General features: G+C 44.8%; 1 protein-coding gene across 1 annotated transcript in view; it reads right to left on the reverse strand.

The window, feature by feature from the left end:
• Positions 1-743: 743 nt before the first annotated feature.
• golga1 (golgin A1) overlaps positions 744-22,110 on the reverse strand; it is a 25,667-nt gene continuing 4,300 nt past the window's right edge. The window contains exons 4-25 of the mRNA XM_042099676.1: positions 22,109-22,110; positions 19,323-19,420; positions 19,210-19,242; positions 18,489-18,617; positions 14,334-14,503; positions 12,753-12,864; positions 12,500-12,595; positions 11,948-12,073; positions 11,722-11,817; positions 11,438-11,533; positions 11,221-11,316; positions 9,324-9,476; positions 8,714-8,809; positions 8,006-8,095; positions 7,368-7,470; positions 6,931-7,070; positions 6,267-6,425; positions 5,795-5,854; positions 5,412-5,678; positions 4,652-4,738; positions 2,846-2,973; positions 744-2,710 (exon numbers count right to left, since the gene is read on the reverse strand). The exon at positions 22,109-22,110 is cut by the window's right edge and continues 73 nt beyond it. Of these exons, the coding sequence (XP_041955610.1) occupies positions 2,893-2,973; positions 4,652-4,738; positions 5,412-5,678; positions 5,795-5,854; positions 6,267-6,425; positions 6,931-7,070; positions 7,368-7,470; positions 8,006-8,095; positions 8,714-8,809; positions 9,324-9,476; positions 11,221-11,316; positions 11,438-11,533; positions 11,722-11,817; positions 11,948-12,073; positions 12,500-12,595; positions 12,753-12,864; positions 14,334-14,503; positions 18,489-18,617; positions 19,210-19,242; positions 19,323-19,420; positions 22,109-22,110 (2,290 nt within the window). The 3' untranslated portion in view covers positions 744-2,710; positions 2,846-2,892. The remainder of the gene's footprint in view (positions 2,711-2,845; positions 2,974-4,651; positions 4,739-5,411; positions 5,679-5,794; positions 5,855-6,266; positions 6,426-6,930; positions 7,071-7,367; positions 7,471-8,005; positions 8,096-8,713; positions 8,810-9,323; positions 9,477-11,220; positions 11,317-11,437; positions 11,534-11,721; positions 11,818-11,947; positions 12,074-12,499; positions 12,596-12,752; positions 12,865-14,333; positions 14,504-18,488; positions 18,618-19,209; positions 19,243-19,322; positions 19,421-22,108) is intronic.

Genomic DNA, 22,110 nt, shown 5'->3' on the forward strand with positions numbered 1-22,110 from the left:
CAGAATACTGAACCAAAACCATATAAATGAGTGACAATAGGTTTGGCAGTTATGTTTGGATGAGGAAGAATCATGCATACACTGAAAAGTGCACCCTGTCTAAACTGATGCATGGCAATGACTAGGTGATGCTCTAGGCCTATCTTGCTTCCTCTGGCACTGATAACCAGCTGTATATAAAGGGGTAGGTAGTCATTCAAATATTTGGAAATCCTTGGAGAAAACATCATACTGTCCATAGAAACCAATAGAAATGTAAAAAAGTAAACTATTGTCTGTTAAAAAATGGACTGATATATCTCAGAAATGTTACCACAGCTGACGTCTGACTACTCATAACCCTAGCACTGGATTTTAACAATGAAAAGTGTGCTTTTATCAGTGGAAAATACACTTTTTGTGAAGGGTGACAAGACTTTTGACCTTGTCAGTTTGACAGTATTCACTTCCTGCAGAATTTTGGTGATATTTTGTGTTGAATTTGAGGAAACCAATTGTTGTTTCACTTGTGTTGAGCTATTGAAATGGTTCTGGGTTGTTTGTTTTCTCAAAAAAACTCAAGTGTGTGTATTTTGCTTAAAAAACAACATTTCTAAAGGGGTGCCAATACTTTTGTCAGTGACAAATGTATGTAAGTCTCTTTGAATCTAAAGTGTCAACTAAATGAAGAAATATAAATGATCAACACAGGACTACCTTGATCAGAGTCCCACAAGCACAGAGACAGATCAGAAGAAAGCATATGAGGCATTCAAAACAGCTCTTTAATTAAACCCAAAAGGATGATGGTATATCTACAAACCTGCCCCTGGGCACCAAAGAAATTGCATTGAACATCATTACTTACTGATTGAGCACATCACCCACACATGTTGAAGACAAACGAAAAGAGAACAAGCAAGACGGACCTTAGCAGATATTTGTATTGTATCTGATATGAGGATACGACACAGTAAGTCATAAACCAGGCTGCTGGAGTGGGATTGTGGTGATTACTATGAGTCCATGAGCTTTTTTATTTCATTCTCAGCAAGTCATTCGTTTCACACTTGTGCAGCTGGCTGGAACCAGTTTTCTCTTCAAAACAGCATTGATTACTTTGACCAGTACGGTCACGGAAAACAGTTGTTCTGTTTACAGTTCTGCCTTTTAAAAAAGTGTTTATTTTACCATTGGTGCTTTGTTATTGACATTATGTCATGACAGACCAAAGATTTCCTGTTTACGCTTCTCTTTTCAAAGTGGAAAAAAAAGAAGACAGGTCATACTTGGTTTTTACTTTCAGTCTTGCAACTTCTCCATCTCCAAAATACGCTACATTCATGAGGTACCTGGAGTACTTAACAGAGACAGTTAGCCACAAAGCAGATCTTTTCTCCCAGTCATTTATAGAAACCTTTATAACCGTTACAACAAACTCTTTTCCTGAACCAACACTTGCAGTCTCGACAAACAGAACAGCACTGACAACATCGTACACGTGAAACGAGAGGTAGTTTTAACCCATCTGAATGTCATGATCATTCAACCTCCATGTGCCATAGCAATCCATATAGCAAACCCTCTCATATCTGATGAAGGCAGATGTCTGGTTGGTTTTGTCATAGTCTTGTCCGGCCCGGCCGCTGCTCTCTGTGCTGGTCTTCCACACATCCCTGTGCACACTACATAAGGCATGCACACTCGCACAACAAACTGCAGCCCATTAAAATTATGTTTTGATTCTATTCCCAAGCCAAAAAGCCTGTATACAGAAACACACTTACATACATACATACCCGCGCATACATACCCACGCAGACACACACGCACACACACACCTCTATACAGACACATGATGAAAATACTGCATTTACAGACCAGATATAGGCGAAAAAGTGGGAGAAAAGAAGTCATATACATCTAGTGATTTATAAATCATTCTCTCTGTTGCTTATATACAGCCATTCATATATAAATAGTCATATGGAATGTATTGTTATATACAGATACACAAAGTCCGGTCCAAACAGGATGTTAGTTTCCGAGGGTAGGCTAGACACTCGCTCGTGGCTGAAGCAGAAAACAAAACGTTTCTCTGCCCAAGTTGAGTTTTTATTTTGGTCCATTGTGCACCTTCGAACCCCAGGGTCCTGAGAAAGGCAGTCTTCAAGGCAATTCTGCACCACAGAGGCAGAAAATCAGGCGAGGAAGTGAGTGGAGAAAGCGCATAGCAAATGGGACGTATTAGGCAGAGAAAGAAAGAAAGAAAGAAAGAAAGAAAGAAAAAGAAAAAAAAACGTGGTGACATGAAGGCAAAACTAAGATGAGGAGCTTTTGCGCAACACAAGAGAGCCGGCTTCCACCTGATTGCATTTTACTTCCATTGAAATCACTGCAAATGAAATAAAAATAAATAATAGAATACAGAGAAAGCTTAGTGTTCTGGTAGATCTCTCGTCTTCTCAAAGAAGTTGGTAATTTTGAAAAAAACACAAAAATAAAACGAAGCAAACAAAATAAAAACAAAAGACCAACAGAAGATGTCAGGAGGACATCTATGGACAGGTTCTCCAGTCTCTCAGGAATTGAAGATATTCTCAGAAGTCCCCACAGGGTAGATGCCTTTGATGCCTAGCTGCGAAGGGACACTTCATAAGAAAACCACGGCCTCCTTTGTTTTCATCCCTATTTCATCCATCCATCATCCATCCATCCATCCGTCCGTCCATCCATCCATCAATCCACCCATCCATCAGCCATCCATCCATCCATCATCCATCCATCCATCCATCCATCCATCCGTCCATCCGTCCATCCGTCCATCCGTCCGTCCATCCATCCATCCATCAATCCACCCATCCATTCATCCACCCATCCGTCCATCGAGCTCTTGGCTGCGATCACTCCACCTCAGCTCCAGTGGTTGGAGGATGCGGAGATGGAGGGCCGGACGATGCCTTTGGGAGAGGGCTTAGAGCCAAACCACGACATCTAAGAGAGGAAAACAACAATACCCATACTTTATTTCAATTTTGAATTCAATTCAAAATCAAAATTCTATTCCATCAATAATGCCAAATAATTCCCATTGATAGTGTTCATTTTTACATACAGCATACTTTTTTCGACCCCTCACTCCAAAGATTAATGATTTGACTCACAGAGGTGCTTCAAACTGGCACTTTTAATAATTGCCACTGTCTCAGAACTTAAGTTACTTTTTGCTTTTAAACACGCCACCCAATGTCAGTAGTAATATATGTTCTTACCTTAACTTTCACGAGTTGAGTCATACCTCTCCCGTGTCGGTACGTGCACTCAAACGCTCTGGCGCGTTGTGCGAATGTGTTAGCATGTTGCTTTGCTAGCGGGCTCAGACGTAGCCATAGAGGGAGGAAGATAGCAGTAATCAAAAACAGCCACGTTTTCCCTACTTACATACAGTTGCACGAGTAGTTGATAAAAATGTGTAAGGTCACACAACATGAAACGTGACGATTTTCCAAGCGAATAAACAGGAGAACTACAATGTGTGGTGCAATAGCACTTGGCAGTACCTCGACCTAGCGTAGTAATAGGCTGTAGATCCCAGCCATGCTTTCCGCCGTTTGCAGCGAAGCGGAATTCTATGAAATATAAAATCACTATAATACTTCTGCTTGTTACTACAACCCTTCACAATGCATGTTATAACCATGATTGTTCACAATCTACCACTACCTGCTACTCTGCTAAGTCAGCTCAAACTAACGCCAGCAGGGCAGGTTGTCTCTATTTACGGAAATTACTGTGTGTGTGCCTCGGAGGGGGAGGCTGAGGGGTCGGCTGAACTCTGTGGTGGATAGGATCTACAATTAGGTGTTAATTAATATTACTACGCTAGGTCAAAGTACTCCCAAGTGCTATTGCGCCACACATTGTAGTTCTCCTGTTTATTCGCTTGGAAAATCGCCACGTTTCATGTTGTGTGACCTTACACATTTTTATCAACTACTCGTGCAACTGTATTTAAGTAGGGAAAACGTGGCTGTTTTTGATTACTGCTATCTTCCTCCCTCTATGGCTACGTCTGAGCCCGCTAGCAAAGCAACATGCTAACACATTCGCGCCGCAAGCCAGAGCGTTTGAGTGCATGTACCGACAGGGGAGAGGTATGACTCAACTCCTGAAAGTTAAGGTAAGAACATATATTACTACTGACATTGGGTGGCGTGTTCCTTTAATGCTGTTATTGTTATATGGAAAATCTGTATTTTAAAATTAGTGTTACTTTGAAATGTTCCATACAAATCTCCATAATTTAGGCTATGGGTCCGGATAGGATAGTGATGGGGTCCAGACCCCAACCTCTGTCCAACTATTAATGACCTCTGGATTAGAACATGTGAGCACTCAGACACTGTCAGTGCAGGCATTGATTTGTTAGGTCTGCTACAGAGAGAGAGTGAATGGTTATAGTTCTTTTGGTGTGGTTCCAAACTCTCTTTCAGACAACTCTAGCAGGATGGAAATGTCCACTGAAATATTATGTGAATGTGTCACTAACACTGTGTGGTGCTCTCTTTTGGCCAATCATATGCTTTGGCTGGTGATTCTATGGATGATGTAAGATTTTGGATACACATAAATGGCTGTGATAACACACACACACACACACACACACACACACCTTGTATTCAAGTGTTTGTTTCAGCATATCCTCTTCCTCTGGAGAGAAATGCAGCAGGACTGACACAGCCCTAATAAGGTGGAACGCCTACGGATGGAGGGGGTAGACAGAAAGAGACAGAATATTACTTACAGTACAGCGCTATTTAATTAAAAAGTGCAATCCTTGAATGTGATGAACGTTTCTTGATTTTTGAACTCAGCAGCCAAACCAGCTGCACCCCTCCCACATGTTTCCCTGTTTACACAGCCTGGGCATCAACTAAACTGAGTCCACACTGAACAGTCCTCCGGAGAAATGGGAGGAGAATTTGGATTATAATCATTATAATCTTAACTGTAACTAAGACAAAACTACAAAGAAAAACAAAAATACAGATGATGACACCAATTAACACTTTCTTTCAGCAAAGATATATGTCCTTCCTTGAGTGCGATCAGACAGGTTTGGCACTTGTAAAACACAAGGTGCACTAAAACATGAATGATTCAGGCGCTTTTCTTCTTCAATTTCTACTTTATTCAATTCGATGTTCTCAGGGTGCCTCTGCAAAATGTGAGGCTGCAGCATGCGCACAAAAACGTGAGGCTCCCAGTGCGCATGAGCCAACACTAAACAACAACAACAAAAAAAAGACTCCTCTCCCTGCAAAAACAGTGTGGTGTCTGATCGTACCCTTAAGCTGCTTCAATTAGAACACCAGAGAGTGTGTGTGTGTGTGTGTGTGTGTGTGTGTGTGTGTGTAATTGTTTCTTCTCACCTCTGCCTCTCTGCAGGACATGAACTTGAGCACCACGTGTTTGAGATACTCAAAGTTGATCTCTCGCGAGTCGTTCAGGTCCGAGGTGTTGATCACGGTAGTGCCGGGTCCGGGTGCAGAGGCCGGGCCAAAGCCTGGGGCTAAAGTAGGCACCATGGCTGAGGCCGAGGCCTCTGTGCTGGGTCGGTCCATCTGCCTCTCCTGCCTGTCTCCTCGGCCCTCAAAGGCCCTCTCTCTCCCATCAGTCTCAGAGTCTGGCTTCAGTTTCTACAGAGGGAAATGCAGGGCAAAGATGATGTCTCCATGCGTCGCCATGTTGGTGATGTTATGTCACAATATGGGAAATAGTCTGTGGTGTTTGACTTGGATAGAAAATGACTTACAAGCTCTTTCTGTAAGGTCCTCTTCAGTTCAGCCAGTCTTTGCTGTAGTTGTTTTATAGTCTGGAGATTCAAACAAAGACAGGGGCAGCCGTGGCCTACTGATTAGCGCTTCAGACTTGTAACCGGAGGGTTGCCGGTTCGAACCCCGACCAGTAGGAAGCGGCTGAAGTGCCCTTGAGCAAGGCACCTAACCCCTCACTGCTCCCCGAGCGCCGCTGTTGTAGCAGGCAGCTCACTGTGTCGGGATTAGTGTGTGCTTCACCTCACTGTGTGTTCACTGTGTGCTGAGTGTGTTTCACTAATTCACAGATTGGGATAAATGCAGAGACCAAATTTCCCTCACAGGATCAAAAGAGTATATATACTTATACTTACGACACATTAATAAAGACACAGCGCACATAGCAAATGCTATATATCAAATATTACTTTAAGACATGACTAATTCATCTGTACACACACACACACACACCTTGTTCTTGTCACCTAGCTGCTGTTCCATGTCCTTGTTGATCTTCTGTAGCTGGTCCAGGTCGTCAACGGTAACAGTGCCGTTTTGCTCACCCTCTCCTGCCTCCGGTCCCTGCAGCTGCACACTCATGCTCTCCAGCTCCCCCTGCAGGTCAGACACCTACACAAGAACACAAAGACCTCGTCAGCGCACCACGTCAGGACCATACTGCGTAAAAAAGACAACTACAAAAGATCCACACATGGAGTAACCTGCAGCTATACTGTAAATACAGGCTAGAAAATAATACAACACACATACGACACAGATATCATCTGAAAATCCTAAAAAGACATCCTTAAAGAGGACCCACTTCATAATAAAAGCACTGCTATGATCGAGCAAGCTCAAAAGAGAATACTGGGTTGTTTTGACCTGCAATGTACCAGCTTCCACATATGAAAGGAAATACACAGATGAAACAATATATACTGCTTTGAAATCATATACTTGGGAGTTTGTTTTTATAGATTGTTGTGAACTTGACTTTAACTTCAACACTTTCATTTCCACAGCTAAGAGAAGGGGAATTGGATTCCTTCCCGCGGGACACAGTGAGACTCTTAAAAACCCAACAGGTAGCATGTTCATCTCTCCAGGAAACTGTCTACTCTCAGCCTCTTACCCTTGACTGGCAGGAGTCCAGCTGCTCCGTCTGTGAGATCACTTCCTGTCTGAGGGCTGCCAGCTGGGCCTCATGTTCCTGGTCCCTCTCTGCCGCCTCTTCACGCACCTGGGCTGTCTCAGCATGGGCAGCATTCACAGCTGATTCATACATATGCGCGCGCACACACACACACACACACACACACACACACACACACACACACACGCACACACACACACACACACACACACACCAACAGCATTAGCAACACATATATAAACACCATTACAAATCTGCAGACACATACAGGAATGCTGTTCCGCTCCCCTTTCTTCCAAACAGAAGACATAAACCTTTATTTGCATTATATGATGTCGAGTGTTTGAGCGCAGCTCACTGTGAGCGCAGCCCTGTGCTGTAGCTGAGGACACTGTGTGTGCACGTTCACTGTTTACCTTCCTTAAGGCCTTGGATCTCTGCCTCCTTTGCAGCCAGCTGCTCAGAGAGCTGAGAGAGCTCCTGTTGTAGCGTTTGCTGAGAGGATGTCAACTCGCCCACCTACGACAGCAGGTCACACACACACACACACACACACACACACACACACACACACACAGTTAACTTCTACTTCTACGTTGAGCTTTTTAGCATCAGCCTCTTTGTTCAGCTGTTCACCTGATCTACTGTTTTGGATTCTAAGCGCTAAGCCAAACATCTGCATAAATGCTGACCTGAGCATAAGGTGCTAGCTAACCTGAGCAGGTGCAGCCCATCACATTACGCCTATTCCTTTTGTGTTCCTGAAGCAATGCGTTGCTTGGCTGGAATGTTGCATGGCTCTCTGCCAAAAAAGGCATTGGGTGAAAATCTACTTCCACAAGCTCCATTACATAGATCTGCACGCATCAGAATATCTCCTCAAAGCAGCAGGTCTGGCAGCCTTTAACTTTGAATACTCCTGGACACACCTCTCATCATGCAGTGTATGACACCATAAACACACAAACTATTCTCAGAAGCAGTGTGTGTGTGTGTCTGTGTGTGTGAGGGTGTGTGTGTGTGTACATGTGAGTGTGTGTGAGGGTGTTAGTACCTGGAGCTGCAGCTCTTCCTTCTGTTTCCTTGTGTCCTCCAGCGCTTTGGCGATCTCCACACTCACCGTCTGACGGCTGCTCATGTCCGCCTATGCACACACACACACACACACACACACATACACACACACACACACGTCAGTTACAGGGGAGGCATTTATCTGAAGTGTGAGCTAATAATGTTAGTAAGATTTTATGTGTATGTTAATTCTTGTGCTTTCTATCTTGTTTCAGCTTGTGTGTGCATGTTTTACCCCGACCTGTTCTTTTGCGTGTGTGTGTGTGTGTGTGTGACAAATTGTAGGTGTGTGTATATGTGTGAATTTAAGTGTGTGTGTTTTACCCGGGCCTGTTCCATCTCTTGCATGTGTGCGAGAAAGTGTAAGTGTGTGTGTGTTTATGTGTGAATTTAAGTGTGTGTGTTTTACCCGGGCCTGTTCCATCTCTTGCATGTGTGCGTATGTGTGAGAAAGTGTAAGTGTGTGTGTGTTTATGTGTGAATTTAAGTGTGTGTGTTTTACCCGGGCCTGTTCCATCTCTTGCATGTGTGCGTATGTGTGAGAAAGTGTAAGTGCGTGTGTGTTTATGTGTGAATTTAAGTGTGTGTGTTTTACCCGGGCCTGTTCCATCTCTTGCATGTGTGCGTATGTGTGAGAAAATGTAAGTGTGTGTGTGTTTATGTGTGAATTTAAGTGTGTGTGTTTTACCCGGGCCTGTTCGAGTTCCTGCGTGCGCGTGTGTAGCGAGCTCTCCACCTCCGCGTGCTGCCTCTGCAACTCTGCCTTCTGTTCCTCCAGCTCTCTCTACAAGAGAGGGATGGGAGGAGAGGGGAAAAAAACAAGGGATGAGAGAGGGAGGGAAAAAATAACACTGTTAAGCGAGCACAGACAGGCTGAGAGGTAGCAGAAGATACAGAAGAGAACAAGATAGATACAAAAGACTAAACTGCCTCATATATGTTTCATGGTTACAGAGGATGAGATGCAGTTTCATGCAGCTGCTGAAAGTGTAATACCTGAATATAAAAAGGAGATGGCGAGAGAGAGAGAGAGAGAGAGAGATGGCAGAATAAAAGAGAAAGACAAAAATCAAGCAAGTGTGGGAGAAGAGGGGAAGGAACAGAAAGAAAAAAAAACAAAAAAACAAAGCGCTCTAAACAAACAGCTCCTAATTCAACTATGTGGCCTGAGTTAGCAAAACTAAAAACAAACAGAAAGATGTGTGTGGTATCCAAAGAAAACACACACACACACACACACACACACACGCATGCTAGTTTTAATACAAATGCACACACCCAGTGACTGCGTCACGCACCTTAGCCTGCTGTGCGGCAGCGTGCTCAGCGTCTCTCTCCGTGTTGAGGGCGGCGAGCTGCTCCTCCAGCCGAGCGCAGCGATCCAGGCCCCTCTGCCTCTGGGACGCCACCTGCTGCTGCAGCCGCTCCCGCTCCTCCCTCCAGCCCGCCTCCTGCAGGGGCACCACAGGGCTCAGGGCACACTCTGATGCTAGCGCTATTAGCACAGCTCTGTACTTAAACATGGCCAAGGGACTGATACTAGCTAACGCTAGCTAAGGGCACACTCTGATGCTAGGGCTATTAGCTCAGCTCTGTACTTAAACATGGCCAAGGGACTGATACTAGCTAACGCTAACTAAGGGCACACTCTGATGCTAGGGCTATTAGCACAGCTCTGTACTTAAACATGGCCAAGGGACTGATACTAGCTAACGCTAACTAAGGGCACACTCTGATGCTAGTGCTATTAGCACAGCTCTGTACTTAAACATGGCCAAGGGACTGATACTAGCTAACGCTAACTAAGGGCACACTCTGATGCTAGTGCTATTAGCACAGCTCTGTACTTAAACATGGCCAAGGGACTGATACTAGCTAACGCTAACTAAGGGCACACTCTGATGCTAGTGCTATTAGCACAGCTCTGTACTTAAACATGGCCAAGGGACTGATACTAGCTAACGCTAACTAAGGGCACACTCTGATGCTAGGGCTATTAGCACAGCTCTGTACTTAAACATGGCCAAGGGACTGATACTAGCTAACGCTAACTAAGGGCACACTCTGATGCTAGTGCTATTAGCACAGCTCTGTACTTAAACATGGCCAAGGCACTGATACTAGCTAACGCTAACTAAGGGCACAAGCCAGTAATGCTTGGATTTTTGTATGCCTTAATGATTAATTTTTATGTAAGAGTGATTAAAGAGATTAACCAAGGGCACAAGCCAAAGGTTGAAGGTTGCAGATTACACTTTTTTTTTTCTTTTGGTATGGCTTCAATTTGTTCAATCACTGTCATACCACTGAACTTTTCAGAGGCTGTTTGCGAGAGAACGAATATGTGGGTGAAGGGTTGTGGAACGAGCAAATGACTTCAATCGAATGACTTAAATCAGTGAGAAAAGGTAGAGGGGGAAATTTCCTGCAGTTTTGAAATCCTGCTCTGGCTCCACTCACACACATCTTATCAAGCACATCAAAACATGACAACTGAGCTAGAACTTTGGCATGAGAAATAAAGCTACAGCATTCTCATACAGATGTGTCTTTGTAAAATCTTTTGCTGACTATCAGTGCATTGACAAAGGTGCAAACACAACAGTGTGTATATTTTGCTATGATACACAAATCCATTTCAATGTCATATCTCTGTGTATTTTGCAGTTCACGGCCATGCAGGTTTTCAGTATAGCGTGACCACCAGTGCAGAAGTGAGAGAGAGGCAATGTTTACCCACGTCTCTTAGGCAAGCACTGACAGCCATGTCTGTGTGTGGTATGATGGTGTGATGGGGGGAGGGGGTACAGTGCAGGGCTGTGGAGGATGGGTTAGAGTTACGGCTCCTACACACAGCTGCGTGCGTTGCGTTGCTGGAGACGCATCCCATTCATTTTACATGGGCTCACGTCATCCGTTGCCGAACTGAAATGTGGGTCCGTTGCGTCACATTTCTCCCGTCACTCGCGTTGAGAAGTTCAGCTGTTGCTGCACCGACAGACGGCACCGGCCAATCAAGCCAATCGACGGACGGCACCAACCAATCAATTTACGGTTATACTTCAAGTCATTTGCATAGCTTCCGTCGGGAACACCCACTGGCATGCGTTGACGGAACGCAACTGTGTGTAGGATCCGTTTGTGTGTGTGTGTCTGTGTGTGTGTGTGTGTGTGTGTGTGTGTGTAATGTCTTACCAGAGTCTGTTTGTGTGCTTCACTGTCGGCCAGCTGCTGTTCAGCGTTCTTCAGCTTCTGGGTGAACTCCTCTACCTGCTGCTCCAGAGCACCAATCTGAGGGAGACCGGGAGAGAAGGCTGTATGAGACATGAATCAATCTCTCTCTCTCTCTCTCTCTCACACACACACACACACACACACACACAGACACATAGACACACACACACACACACACCTGTGCGTCTGTCCTCTCCCGGTAGGCTTTGTTTGAGTCGTCCTTGTGTCTGAGAAGCGTCTGCAGCTCAGCCACGCTACCATTCAACCTGGAGATCTGAGGAGATAGAGACGGCTCTACTATCAAAACGCGTCACCAGCAAGCACATTCTCATGAGCGAAACTATGTGTACTCCTCAATACATCATTCAAATCATACAATACTATGGTCCAACCATTATTGGGCGTGCAAGGGTGTGTGTGTATGTGTGTGTGTGTGTGTGTGTGTCTGTGTGTCTGTGTTACCTGGGCCTCCTGTGAGCTGACTGTGCTGGAGTGAGAGGTCCTCTCCTGTAGAAGCTCTGCCCGTGCCTCTTCCAGCCTCTGCTCCAGTGCGGATTTCTGACACACACACACACACACATTAGCAAACATCAACTCCCTCTGAGCATGGTATGCCCATGAATGTGTGTGTATATACAGTATGTGTTAGTATGTGTGTGTGTGTGTGCGTATACAAGTGCTCCCTCACCTCTTTGAGCAGCTCCTGCAGGTGTTCGTCCTGAGACAGGTCACTCTCCAGGCGTCTGGAGAGAGAGCTAGCCTTCTCCTGCAGGTCCCCCAGCATGCGCTCCCTCTCCTCCTCCTCCACCTGGGCCTGGAGGACAGAAAAAGAAAGAGAGAGAGAGAGACTTGAACCATATTTTCATAAGCAACTACTGCTGTAATGCTCTTTTTCATAGTATGTGGTCCTGTGTTAGTTACCGAGGCTATTGCACTTTGCAGTTCAATTGTTAAGGTCGTACCTCCCCACCAAATTGTAAAAAACACAGCGTAACTTTGCAACTTTATCAAAAAAGCAGTTACCATGTCAGCAAGCTTTTAATCAGTGCTAGCTCCGGTATTGATGGTTTCGGTAGAGCGCTATCTCTCAACCAAAACTCCTTCCTGCCATTTGGACTGCAGTGCAACGTAATAGATGGTGATTGGTGATGGTAAGCAATAGTTGGTGGTAGTAAGCAATAGTTAATGGTAGGCTTGTTGCTGTGGACACACACACACACACACACACACACATACACACCTTCTGCTTGTGCTGCTCGTGTTGCAGCTTCAGCTCTTCCTGCTCCATCTGCAGGGCAGCCAGGGACTTCTCCAAGGACTGGGCTGTTTGCTGAGACTACAGAGAGAGAGAGAGAAGAGAGAGAGAGAGAAGAGAGAGAGAGAGAGAGAGAGAGAGAGAGAGAGAGTACAACACACTGTCTAGTAGCTGATTTGAACTGAACTATAGTATGAACTAGCATATATTTGTGTGCGTGCGTGTGCGTTTATCTCACCTGTTGAAAGTCGTCGGAGACTTGCTGGATGAGCTGCTGCAGATGCTGCTCTTTGCTCTCCAGCTCAGAGATCTTTAGCTCCATCTCCTCTCGCACCAGCAGCAGTTCTTCCCTACACACACACACACACACACACACACACACACACACACACACACACACACACACACACACACACACACACACACACACACAACCACACACACACACACACACACACACACACAACACACACACACAACACACACACACACACACACACACACACAACACAACACAACACAACACACACACACACACAACACAACACACACACAACCACACAACACAACACACACACAACCACACACACACACACACACAACACAACACACACACACACACACACACAACCACACACACACACACACAACACAACACACACACACACACACACACACACACACACACACACACACACACAACACACACACACACACACACAACCACACACACACACACACACACAACCACACACACACACACACACACACACACACACACACAACACAACACAACCACACACACACACACACACACAACACAACACACACACACACAACCACACACACACACACAACACAACACAACACAACACACACACACACACAACCACACACACACACACAACACAACACAACACAACACACACACACACACAACACACACACACACACACACACACACACCCAAAAATGAGCACATATACCCACACACAGGGCAATATTTCAAACCCAAATTATACAACAGTTAGGTAGGGTCATTTATGACTGGACGAGAGGCATTCCAGAGTGGGGATATTTCGCCACTAGTAATTATTGCAACATGAATGTTCCATTTCATAACATTCATCACATTTGACAGTTATTGAGTGAGACTATTGAGTAAATGGAGTCGGGTGAATGTTCAGCTTCAGCCTCCAGTCTCATGCCACAGCTGTGGGGATATCTTTACTAACCCTACTCTCACTTGTGCCGTGTTTCTCAAGTGATATTTAAAGTAAGTATGCACATAGACCTTGAACATACATCCTATTGGTGTGGCTGAAGTGCACAACCACACACACATAGCGCAAGTACACTTCAGCAAGTAAACACAAGAGACAGGCCTGCTGCCAACTACATAGTTCACTGTGCCTCACCTTCTGTGCTTGGGTATTCACCGTGTCCTAAACTGCATGTGATGTGAGTGTTAGCGACAAAATCAGTTTGATTACACTGGAATGTCCCAAATGGATGCGATGCCACACAGGGCAGTGCAATGCGGCGTGACATTTTGAGCAGAACATTTGTCGGATGCCCCGTTTCTAATTTCCTGCTGTTGCTTGCGTTGTACTGCTTTAAAAAAAAAACAAGGAATACGATGCAATGGAACAGCATGTTTAAAAAGATTCCGTCTGGACAGAGAGCTACGCCACAGTCTGACTCTTGCATGCGGTTAGAATAAGCTATAAGGATGACGACTCGCTGGATTTGCATTCCCTCTCCGGCGCACAGTTCTCTGTGTGGCCATATGCTCACGGGCACCATCCTGTCCCTCTACCTCTCAGCCTTCAGCTCCGCGTTGAGCCGGCCGCTCTCCTGGCTCTCCTGGCCCAGCTTGTGCAGCCTGCCCTGGGCTTCGTCCAAGGCCTGCCTGGCCGTCTGGAGCTCCTCTTCCTTCTGCTGGAACTTCCGCTCCTGCTGGCCCAGCTGCTCCTCACGCTTCAGCAACTGCAGGACACAGAGATGGAGAGAGAGAGAGAGAGAGAGAGAGAGATGGAGAGAGAGAGGGAGAGCGATGGAGAGAGATGGAGAGAGATGGAAAGAGAGATAGAGAGAGACAGGGAGAGAGATGGAGAGAGAGGGAGAGAGAGAGAGATAGAGAGAGAGGGAGAGAGAGAGAGAGAGAGAGAGAGAGAGTTCATATCCACATTGCTGTATCTCTATTTTCTTTCTTTTGTGATACTACTGTGTTATCTGTAACACTGGCTTTGGCTACAGTCATGCTAATAAAGCACCTTTGAATTTGAATTTGAGAGAGTGAGAGGGAGAGAGGTGTTAACCACTTAATAGGAAACAGAGAGGAAAAAGAGGGTATGTTCATGTCCTGGAGATCTGATGATGAAGGGCAGGGGGGTATAGAGAAATAGAGGCTTGAGTAAAATACACAGAAGAGAGGGGAAAGGGAAAGGATGTGTCTTACAGATTAGATAAGAGAGACTGAGAGTCTGTGTGTGTGTGTGTGTGTGTGTGTGTGTGTGTGTGTGTGTGTGTGTGTCTGTGTGTGTGTGCCTGCCTGCCTCCCTGCCTGTGTGTACGTGTGTGTATGTGAGACAGACGGGGAGATAAGACACACAAAGAAAGTGAGACAAGAATCGAGACAGATAAATAATAGATTATAAGAGCTATGTGATCCCAGATGAGCCAGCTTCGTGAGAGAGAGAAAGAGCAAAAGGGAGAGAGGGAGAGAGAGAGTGAGGGAGAAAAAGAACAAAATAGAGAGAGAGACAGAGAAAGAGAGAGAGAGAGCGAGCTCACAGGACGCAGGCGGGCAGCACAGGAGACCCTGAGCGTGTCTGGGACAAAGACTAGACTACTGTCTGGGAGGGGAAAACACACCCTGTACTTCAAAGCTGGTCACTGGATGCAATAACACATACCTAAAGACACCCAACATCCTTCAAATGTCTCCCCTTCCCCACACTCGTCTCAAGAGGGCAAAATAGAGTTTTTTTTTTCTGTCCTATATGAGCTTGGAATACAAATTTCCACTAGTGGTGGGAAGCTTTGTTTCTCCAGACTATTCAGTTTAACCACCTGGCTCACAAAAACATGCTTTTTAGGTGGGATGAACTTTATTGACAATTGTAACCTCTTCTGGAATCGCAGATAATATTTCAGACCAAATACATTACATTACATTTAGCAGGCACTTCTTGACCAAAGTGACTTACATATGTCAGCTATATTGGAAGGGATCACATTGTCCCCGGAGCAACTTGGGGTTAAGTGCCTTGCTCAAGGGCACAACGGTGGAAGCCGGGAATTGAACCGACAACTTTCAGGCTACTGCACGCTAGCCCAGCTCCTTAACCACTACACTACCACCGCCCAGTAGAACAGAACTCAGTTGGACTGGGGCCAAGATCTTCGCCTCTCTCCATTACCCAGCATCTGTCTTCTGCTCACTTTGAGTCGACTAGCTGATAAGCGTTCAGTAGCCGTACAGATGGAACAAGACATCAACAACTCGGCTAAACCAACACACAAGCTGAAACACGGAAACGCCGAACTTATAGTCCGGAAAATACGGTACTCCAATACTTACTCAAAAATACTGCTAAACTTAAGAGGTCTAATGTCAAAACATTATTTAGATTCATCTCCAGTAGGGTTGATTACTGCAATAGGCTTTTTATAGGCCTTCCTAAAAAGACTATCAAACAGCTTCAGATGATACAAAATGCAGCGACTAGGGTTCTCAAGAAAACTAAAAGAGCTGATCACATTACTCCAATACTTGGAGCCAAGTCCCTGCACTGGCTTCCAGTAAGTCACAGAATTGACTTTAAAGCGCTTTTGCTTGTTCTGTTCTGCTTATTACTAAAGGGAACTTGACCAATTTACCCAGCAGACATGTAGCAGTACACCCCTTCCAGACCTCTCAGGAGAAATGCTTGTTAGAAACCTGCTGTTAGAACTGTAAGGGCTTTACAGTTTACCATGTCTGAGAACATCATATCTCACATCATGTCCCACATGGTGATCTTATGCAACAACACATCATCAGTAGGGTAAACATAACCTGTCTCACAACGGTATAATCCCAGCTCACGTTCCCTATCAGTGGGTGAACAATCCAACACTTGATGAATTGTGCTTAGATAGATAGATATACTTTATTGATCCCTAGGGGAAATTCAATGATAGGAAGAGCCGGCATCGAAGGATCACTCAAAGGTCCATTCTTTGGCCTCACCCAGGGCTAGTAACCAAACTGTGGTGTGAGAAACACCAATTATTTGTAGTATCGGTATGGGGGTAGGCCACCGAGAACCACCCCAGGCAAGGGGGAAATTTAATAATTAGACGAGACTAACAAAAGATGGCCAGACCGGTTTGCTTTGGAAGCCTAATTCATTAACATTTAGAGTGTAGGAGGGACTTTGAAACAGGATTCATGACAAGAGTTTGAGAACCTCTGGGTTATTATGTACTCTATTCAGGTATTAAATGACTGTAATGGGCATTACTGCTCTACCGGGCTTCTCTGAAGCTCTTTATGGGTGTTGCTAGGAGTTACTCATCCCCTTGTTTGACAAATTACTCTAGGGCAACTGGAGTACTGCCTCCTGGTAGTACTTCTTGTAACCGGAGGGCCTTGTAACCGGAGGGTTCGAACCCCGACCAGTGGGAATGGCTGAAGTGCCCTTGAGCAAGGCACCTAACTGTTGTATGCCAAAACATGAGAATCTGTGTAAGTTTCATACGAAGCATAAGGTTAAGTTGTTAGCTGTGTTGCAGTAATTTGTTGTTTTTCGCTCTGTTTTTTAAATCATTCTATGTTGTTTTTTATGTATTTTAATTATTCTATGTACTTTACTTTTTAGTTATTTTTTACTTTTTACTATTACTCTTTGCTTTTGTTGATGTAAAGCACATTGAAGTTTATGAAATGTGCTATATACATAAACTTGCCTTGCCTTGTCTTTTTGCGCTTGGGCATCCATTCCTGCTATGCTGTTGTGTGTTGGCCAGACACACCACCTGGTCCCCAAACACACTGGCCCCTGTCTACCCCACTGAGAACATGCCAACACCAGTAGTGCTAGTCTCAAGCTGACGATATATGGACCAAGTTTGGAGGTAATGTTGGCAGCCAATAATAACACGACAGGCTCCAAAGGTTCTGATTAGATGATTACGACAAGTGATTCACCAGATGCAATTGTGTTGCACTATATCAGCAGGACCCTGAAGTGCCTAAACATCGGTCAGTGACTACTGCCCAGCAACAATGCTCAAAGCGTTGCTTTGTATATCACCACCTTCAGTCTCCTTCCTTTAGACAAATAAGGGCATGCCAGTCGTGCCTGACACATGCCACATGCTGACTGCTGTCACTTACTATAATGAGTATGTAATTAAAGTGTTGGTAGTACTCTGGGACCCACATGACACAGAGGGAAATCCCCAGATGAAACCTCTTAGATCAGGCTAAGGGCAAATTCTGTCTCGAGTTCCGACACAGTGCTTACTCATATTTGCCCATGAGAGAGACTAGTCTACAAAACATGTTCTGTGGATATGCTGTTTCCTTCTGAAACAGGTTCTGCAAGGAACTACCCGCATTTTCTTTCACGGTTACTGTGAGTGCATGCTCAGCAGTGTGCACTTTTAAAGGTAAAGGTGACTGGGTTTAGACATCTCCTGGTCACTCAGGCCGACTAACTGTCTGGCAGCGATACTACCACTACTCAACCATGTCCACATGACTTGCTATGCAGAACACACAAAGCTCAGACTGTAGAGGTAAATAATTGCAGTTACATACTGTGATTTCCATGCACACAGAACTACTACACAGTGCTGCATAAAGGCTCTATGCGCTGTGGTGTCAGTACATGTGACTGGCTGGCGATCTGTAGGGAGAGACATGTGAGCCTGTGGGGCTAGTCTGGTCCATGCTGGGCTGGCCACTGCTGTAGTGCCGTACCATGTGTTTGACTTTGGCCAGCTCCTGCTGCTGGAAGCCCTCCAGCTCGTCCAGATCGTCCCGCTTCTGGAACAGGCTCAGGCTCTGCTCGGTCATCTCGGCCAGCTGCGCAGACAGGGTCGCCTTCTCCTGCAAAGGGAGTCGGCCGAGAGAGAGAGGGAGAGGGAGAGAGAGAGGGAGAGAGAGAGGAAGAGAGAGAGAGAGAGAGAGAGAGAGACAGGCCAATAGATAAATAGATAGAGAAAGAAAGAAAGAAAGAAAGAAAGAAAGAAAGAAAAAAGAAAGAGAGAGACAGGCCAATAGATAAATAGATGGAGAAAGAAAGAAAGAAAGAAAGAAAGAAAGAAAGAAAGAAAGAAAGAGGGAGAGACAGGCCAATAGATAAATAGATGGAGAAAGAAAGAAAGAAAGAAAGAAAGAAAGAAAGAAAGAGGGAGAGACAGGCCAATAGATAAATAGATGGAGAAAGAAAGAAAGAAAGAAAGAAAGAAAGAGGGAACAAAACACAGAGAGCAGAGGGTGAGGCTCAAAGAATTTCCCATCTATCCGTCATCCTGTCCTGTCGCCATATCTGTCCCCACTACACAAAAGAATGTTTTAATTTGATGTGCTCTTACATGAGAATTACTGTGCTCCATCACCGTTCACACCATGTGAATTAAGATTACGTTTAATGTGCTACCCATTATCCTCCCCATGGCAGACGGACAACAACACTCACCTGGTCTAGCACTGCCATCTTTTCCATCCACTCCTACAAGAAAAAAGGCTGAGTGAATGGACTATGTTTCCCAGAAAGGCATTCGCAGACCTCACAAAGAACACTCCACTCACCTGGTCCTTCTTCTCCAGGGCCAGAGCCATGCCTTCGGCCATCTTGGCTCTGCTAGACTGGTAGGACTCATTCTGGTCCTGCAGTTTCCTCATGGAGGCTGTATAGACAAAGGGAGACGGGCCAGTTGGACTCTAATAGGTTTTGATTTTGGGGTCCCATCATGAAACCTACCAGCTGTGGAGTTGGAGTCCCATCAACATTTTTAATTTAGTTAGTAATCGGTTTTGAATTTAACCGAAAGTGCTCTTGGACCAATCATGTGATGCTACAGCCGGCTTCCTGAAATGGCTAGTTCCCTAATGGATGGACTCCAAGCCCATAGAGAAACATTTAAGGGTTCTACATCAGTAGGCTAGTTATAGATGACAAAATAATTATTTCATTTCATTTCTGTGATGTGTCAAGAGCAAAAACTCAACACACATCTTCATAGCTTCAGTCACATCTAAGCTAAAAGACTATAAATTCATAACCTGACCCTCGCCAGATGAATTTCGCTCCACCTAGCTCCACTCATCCATCTGGAACCGATCCATTGGAATGGTGTTTCAGAAGGCTGGGCCTAAACAGAAAATGCTTGCATATGATTGAATAAGCCACTTGTCCGTCATCTATTGACGTGCTACATCAACCACTCACATCGAAGCCAACCCGTGACGCTCATAACAGTCTCACGGTCGCTTCTCCACTACGTCACATTTATGAAACTCCCGCCCTGCGTCCTGATTGGCTGAACCATAAAGTCGGTTGCAGAAATCACTCTCAATGGAAGAGGTCCTAGATGGATGTGAGTGAAGCTAGGCGGAGCTAAGCGGAACTAAATTCATCTGGCGAGGGTCAGGTTAATAAATTCAGGGATTTCCAACAAACACATGTTTTCAGAACTAACACAGTTCAACCAAGACAACACTATCAGGGTCCAGTTAAATTCTGTGGCATGATCATCTGATTAAGACCCAGAGACAAAGCCATGGTATCAATCTGAAATGAGGTTTAACACCCATCCCTGCACAGGAATGGGAGAGCGATATCACTGAAATATCTGAAGATGAGAGTGAGAGCAAAAAGAAAATCCATTATGCCAGTAAACATGCATCCACTGAGATGAGATCAATTTGTTTAAGAATGTTTAAATATATACTTTTGATTCCATTTTAGAACACTGGGTACTGTTGCATAGGACCATAAAGGTTTAAAACATGTGTGCCATATTCAGCTCCAAGCATGAAGAATGCTGACTACTTTGTAACTGTGTTTCAACACATTAACAAGCAGAAAGCAGCATTCATGAATGTCAGTAAGGAAACAGAGGCCTCCCTCTCTATTGTCGCAGTATGAGCTTTTGTTTTTATTTTATACAAATTAAATCACACACATATATATATATATATATATATATATATATATATATATATATATATATATATAAATAAAACATCATGTTTTTGTTTGTTTTTATGTAATGTTCGTAATTTTATGTAATGTCATGTTTATTTTTTGTATTGGTTTGTCTAGTTAAATGTTTTCCCTATTTATTTACGCTATTTTTGATAGTTTTCGTGTTATTCTTAGTCCTTTTTACTGCTTCTAAGTCAGCTGATGTCATTGACATTTGTCCATTGGGAACTTGCTATGGCTAGCTTTTGCCCTAGCTGGGCATCGGACATCCTTCCATCTATCCGTGAGCGGTGCAGCACTTCACTGTCTGGTCGAGGGGATCTCTCGGGACAGCTGGACCTAGTCTAGCTACTCTGCGAAAGATCTACCGTGGCTGCCGAGCTGTTGCTGACCTGCGAGCTGCCTTGCCAACTGCAGACTAACGTTAACGGTGAAGAGCTGCAATCTCACGGAGCAACAAATGGTCGCTGTTAAGTCCACCGAATTGCGGATCTACACGATTGCCCAGTACTTTGGACTGTGCTTCCAGTCATCTCCAGACTGCTGTCTAGCAGGCCTAGCTTCTAATGTTAACGTTATCTCCAGACTGCCAGTGAATTCACCAGGTTGGTCAGTTGCTAAACAACTTTGTTGGCATTGCATCGGTTGTGAAGACACAGCTCTGTGCGCAGTTTTCACGGATCATCATTGCCCTTGGACATTTTCAGCATGTTTGGAAATTGGACTAATTTTAACATCACTTTTCCCCTTTTTAAATATATTTTCTTTTTTTTATTTGTTTAGCGACTACGCCGCTCCGTCCGGCATTTTTTGTATTTTTTATTTTTTTAAATGTATTTGTCATGTCTTGATGTCATGGGTACGCTGGCGACTATGCCGCTCCATCCGGCATCTTTTGTCTTGTTGTTATGTGTCTTGTTTGTGGAGCGCTTTGGATTGCACTATGTGCATGTTAAATGCGCTTTAAAAATAAATCTGACTTGACTTGACTTGACTTAATTTATTTAAAGCATGTTAGCTTTCATAGAGCTCCCTTGTACAACACTCTCCAAGTCCACCACTTTGGCTCATTTTCTCATTTTGCCAGATGAACTGGGAACTGGCCTGAGGAAAGGGGGGGGGGGGGGGGGGGGGGGGCAGAGTGGGCCTTCATCTCACTGCTCAGTGAATGCATGAATGAACTCGGCTGCAATGAAGCTTTCTCGCTCTCCCTCTCAGTCTCCGTCCCTGAGTGACTGGGGGATCCAGTGGCCTCTATATGAGGTTGTTGGGGTGGTGGAGAGGAGTTCAAATGGCAGTGAGGACTGGGTTGGCAGGGTAAAAAATATGGAGAGCAGACAAACAGGTAAGGAGGAGGAGAGGGATGGGAGGAAGTTGAGGTACGTACAA

The sequence above is a fragment of the Alosa sapidissima genome, chromosome 8, assembly GCF_018492685.1.
Source record: "Alosa sapidissima isolate fAloSap1 chromosome 8, fAloSap1.pri, whole genome shotgun sequence".
Classification (NCBI taxonomy): Eukaryota; Metazoa; Chordata; class Actinopteri; order Clupeiformes; family Clupeidae; genus Alosa; species Alosa sapidissima.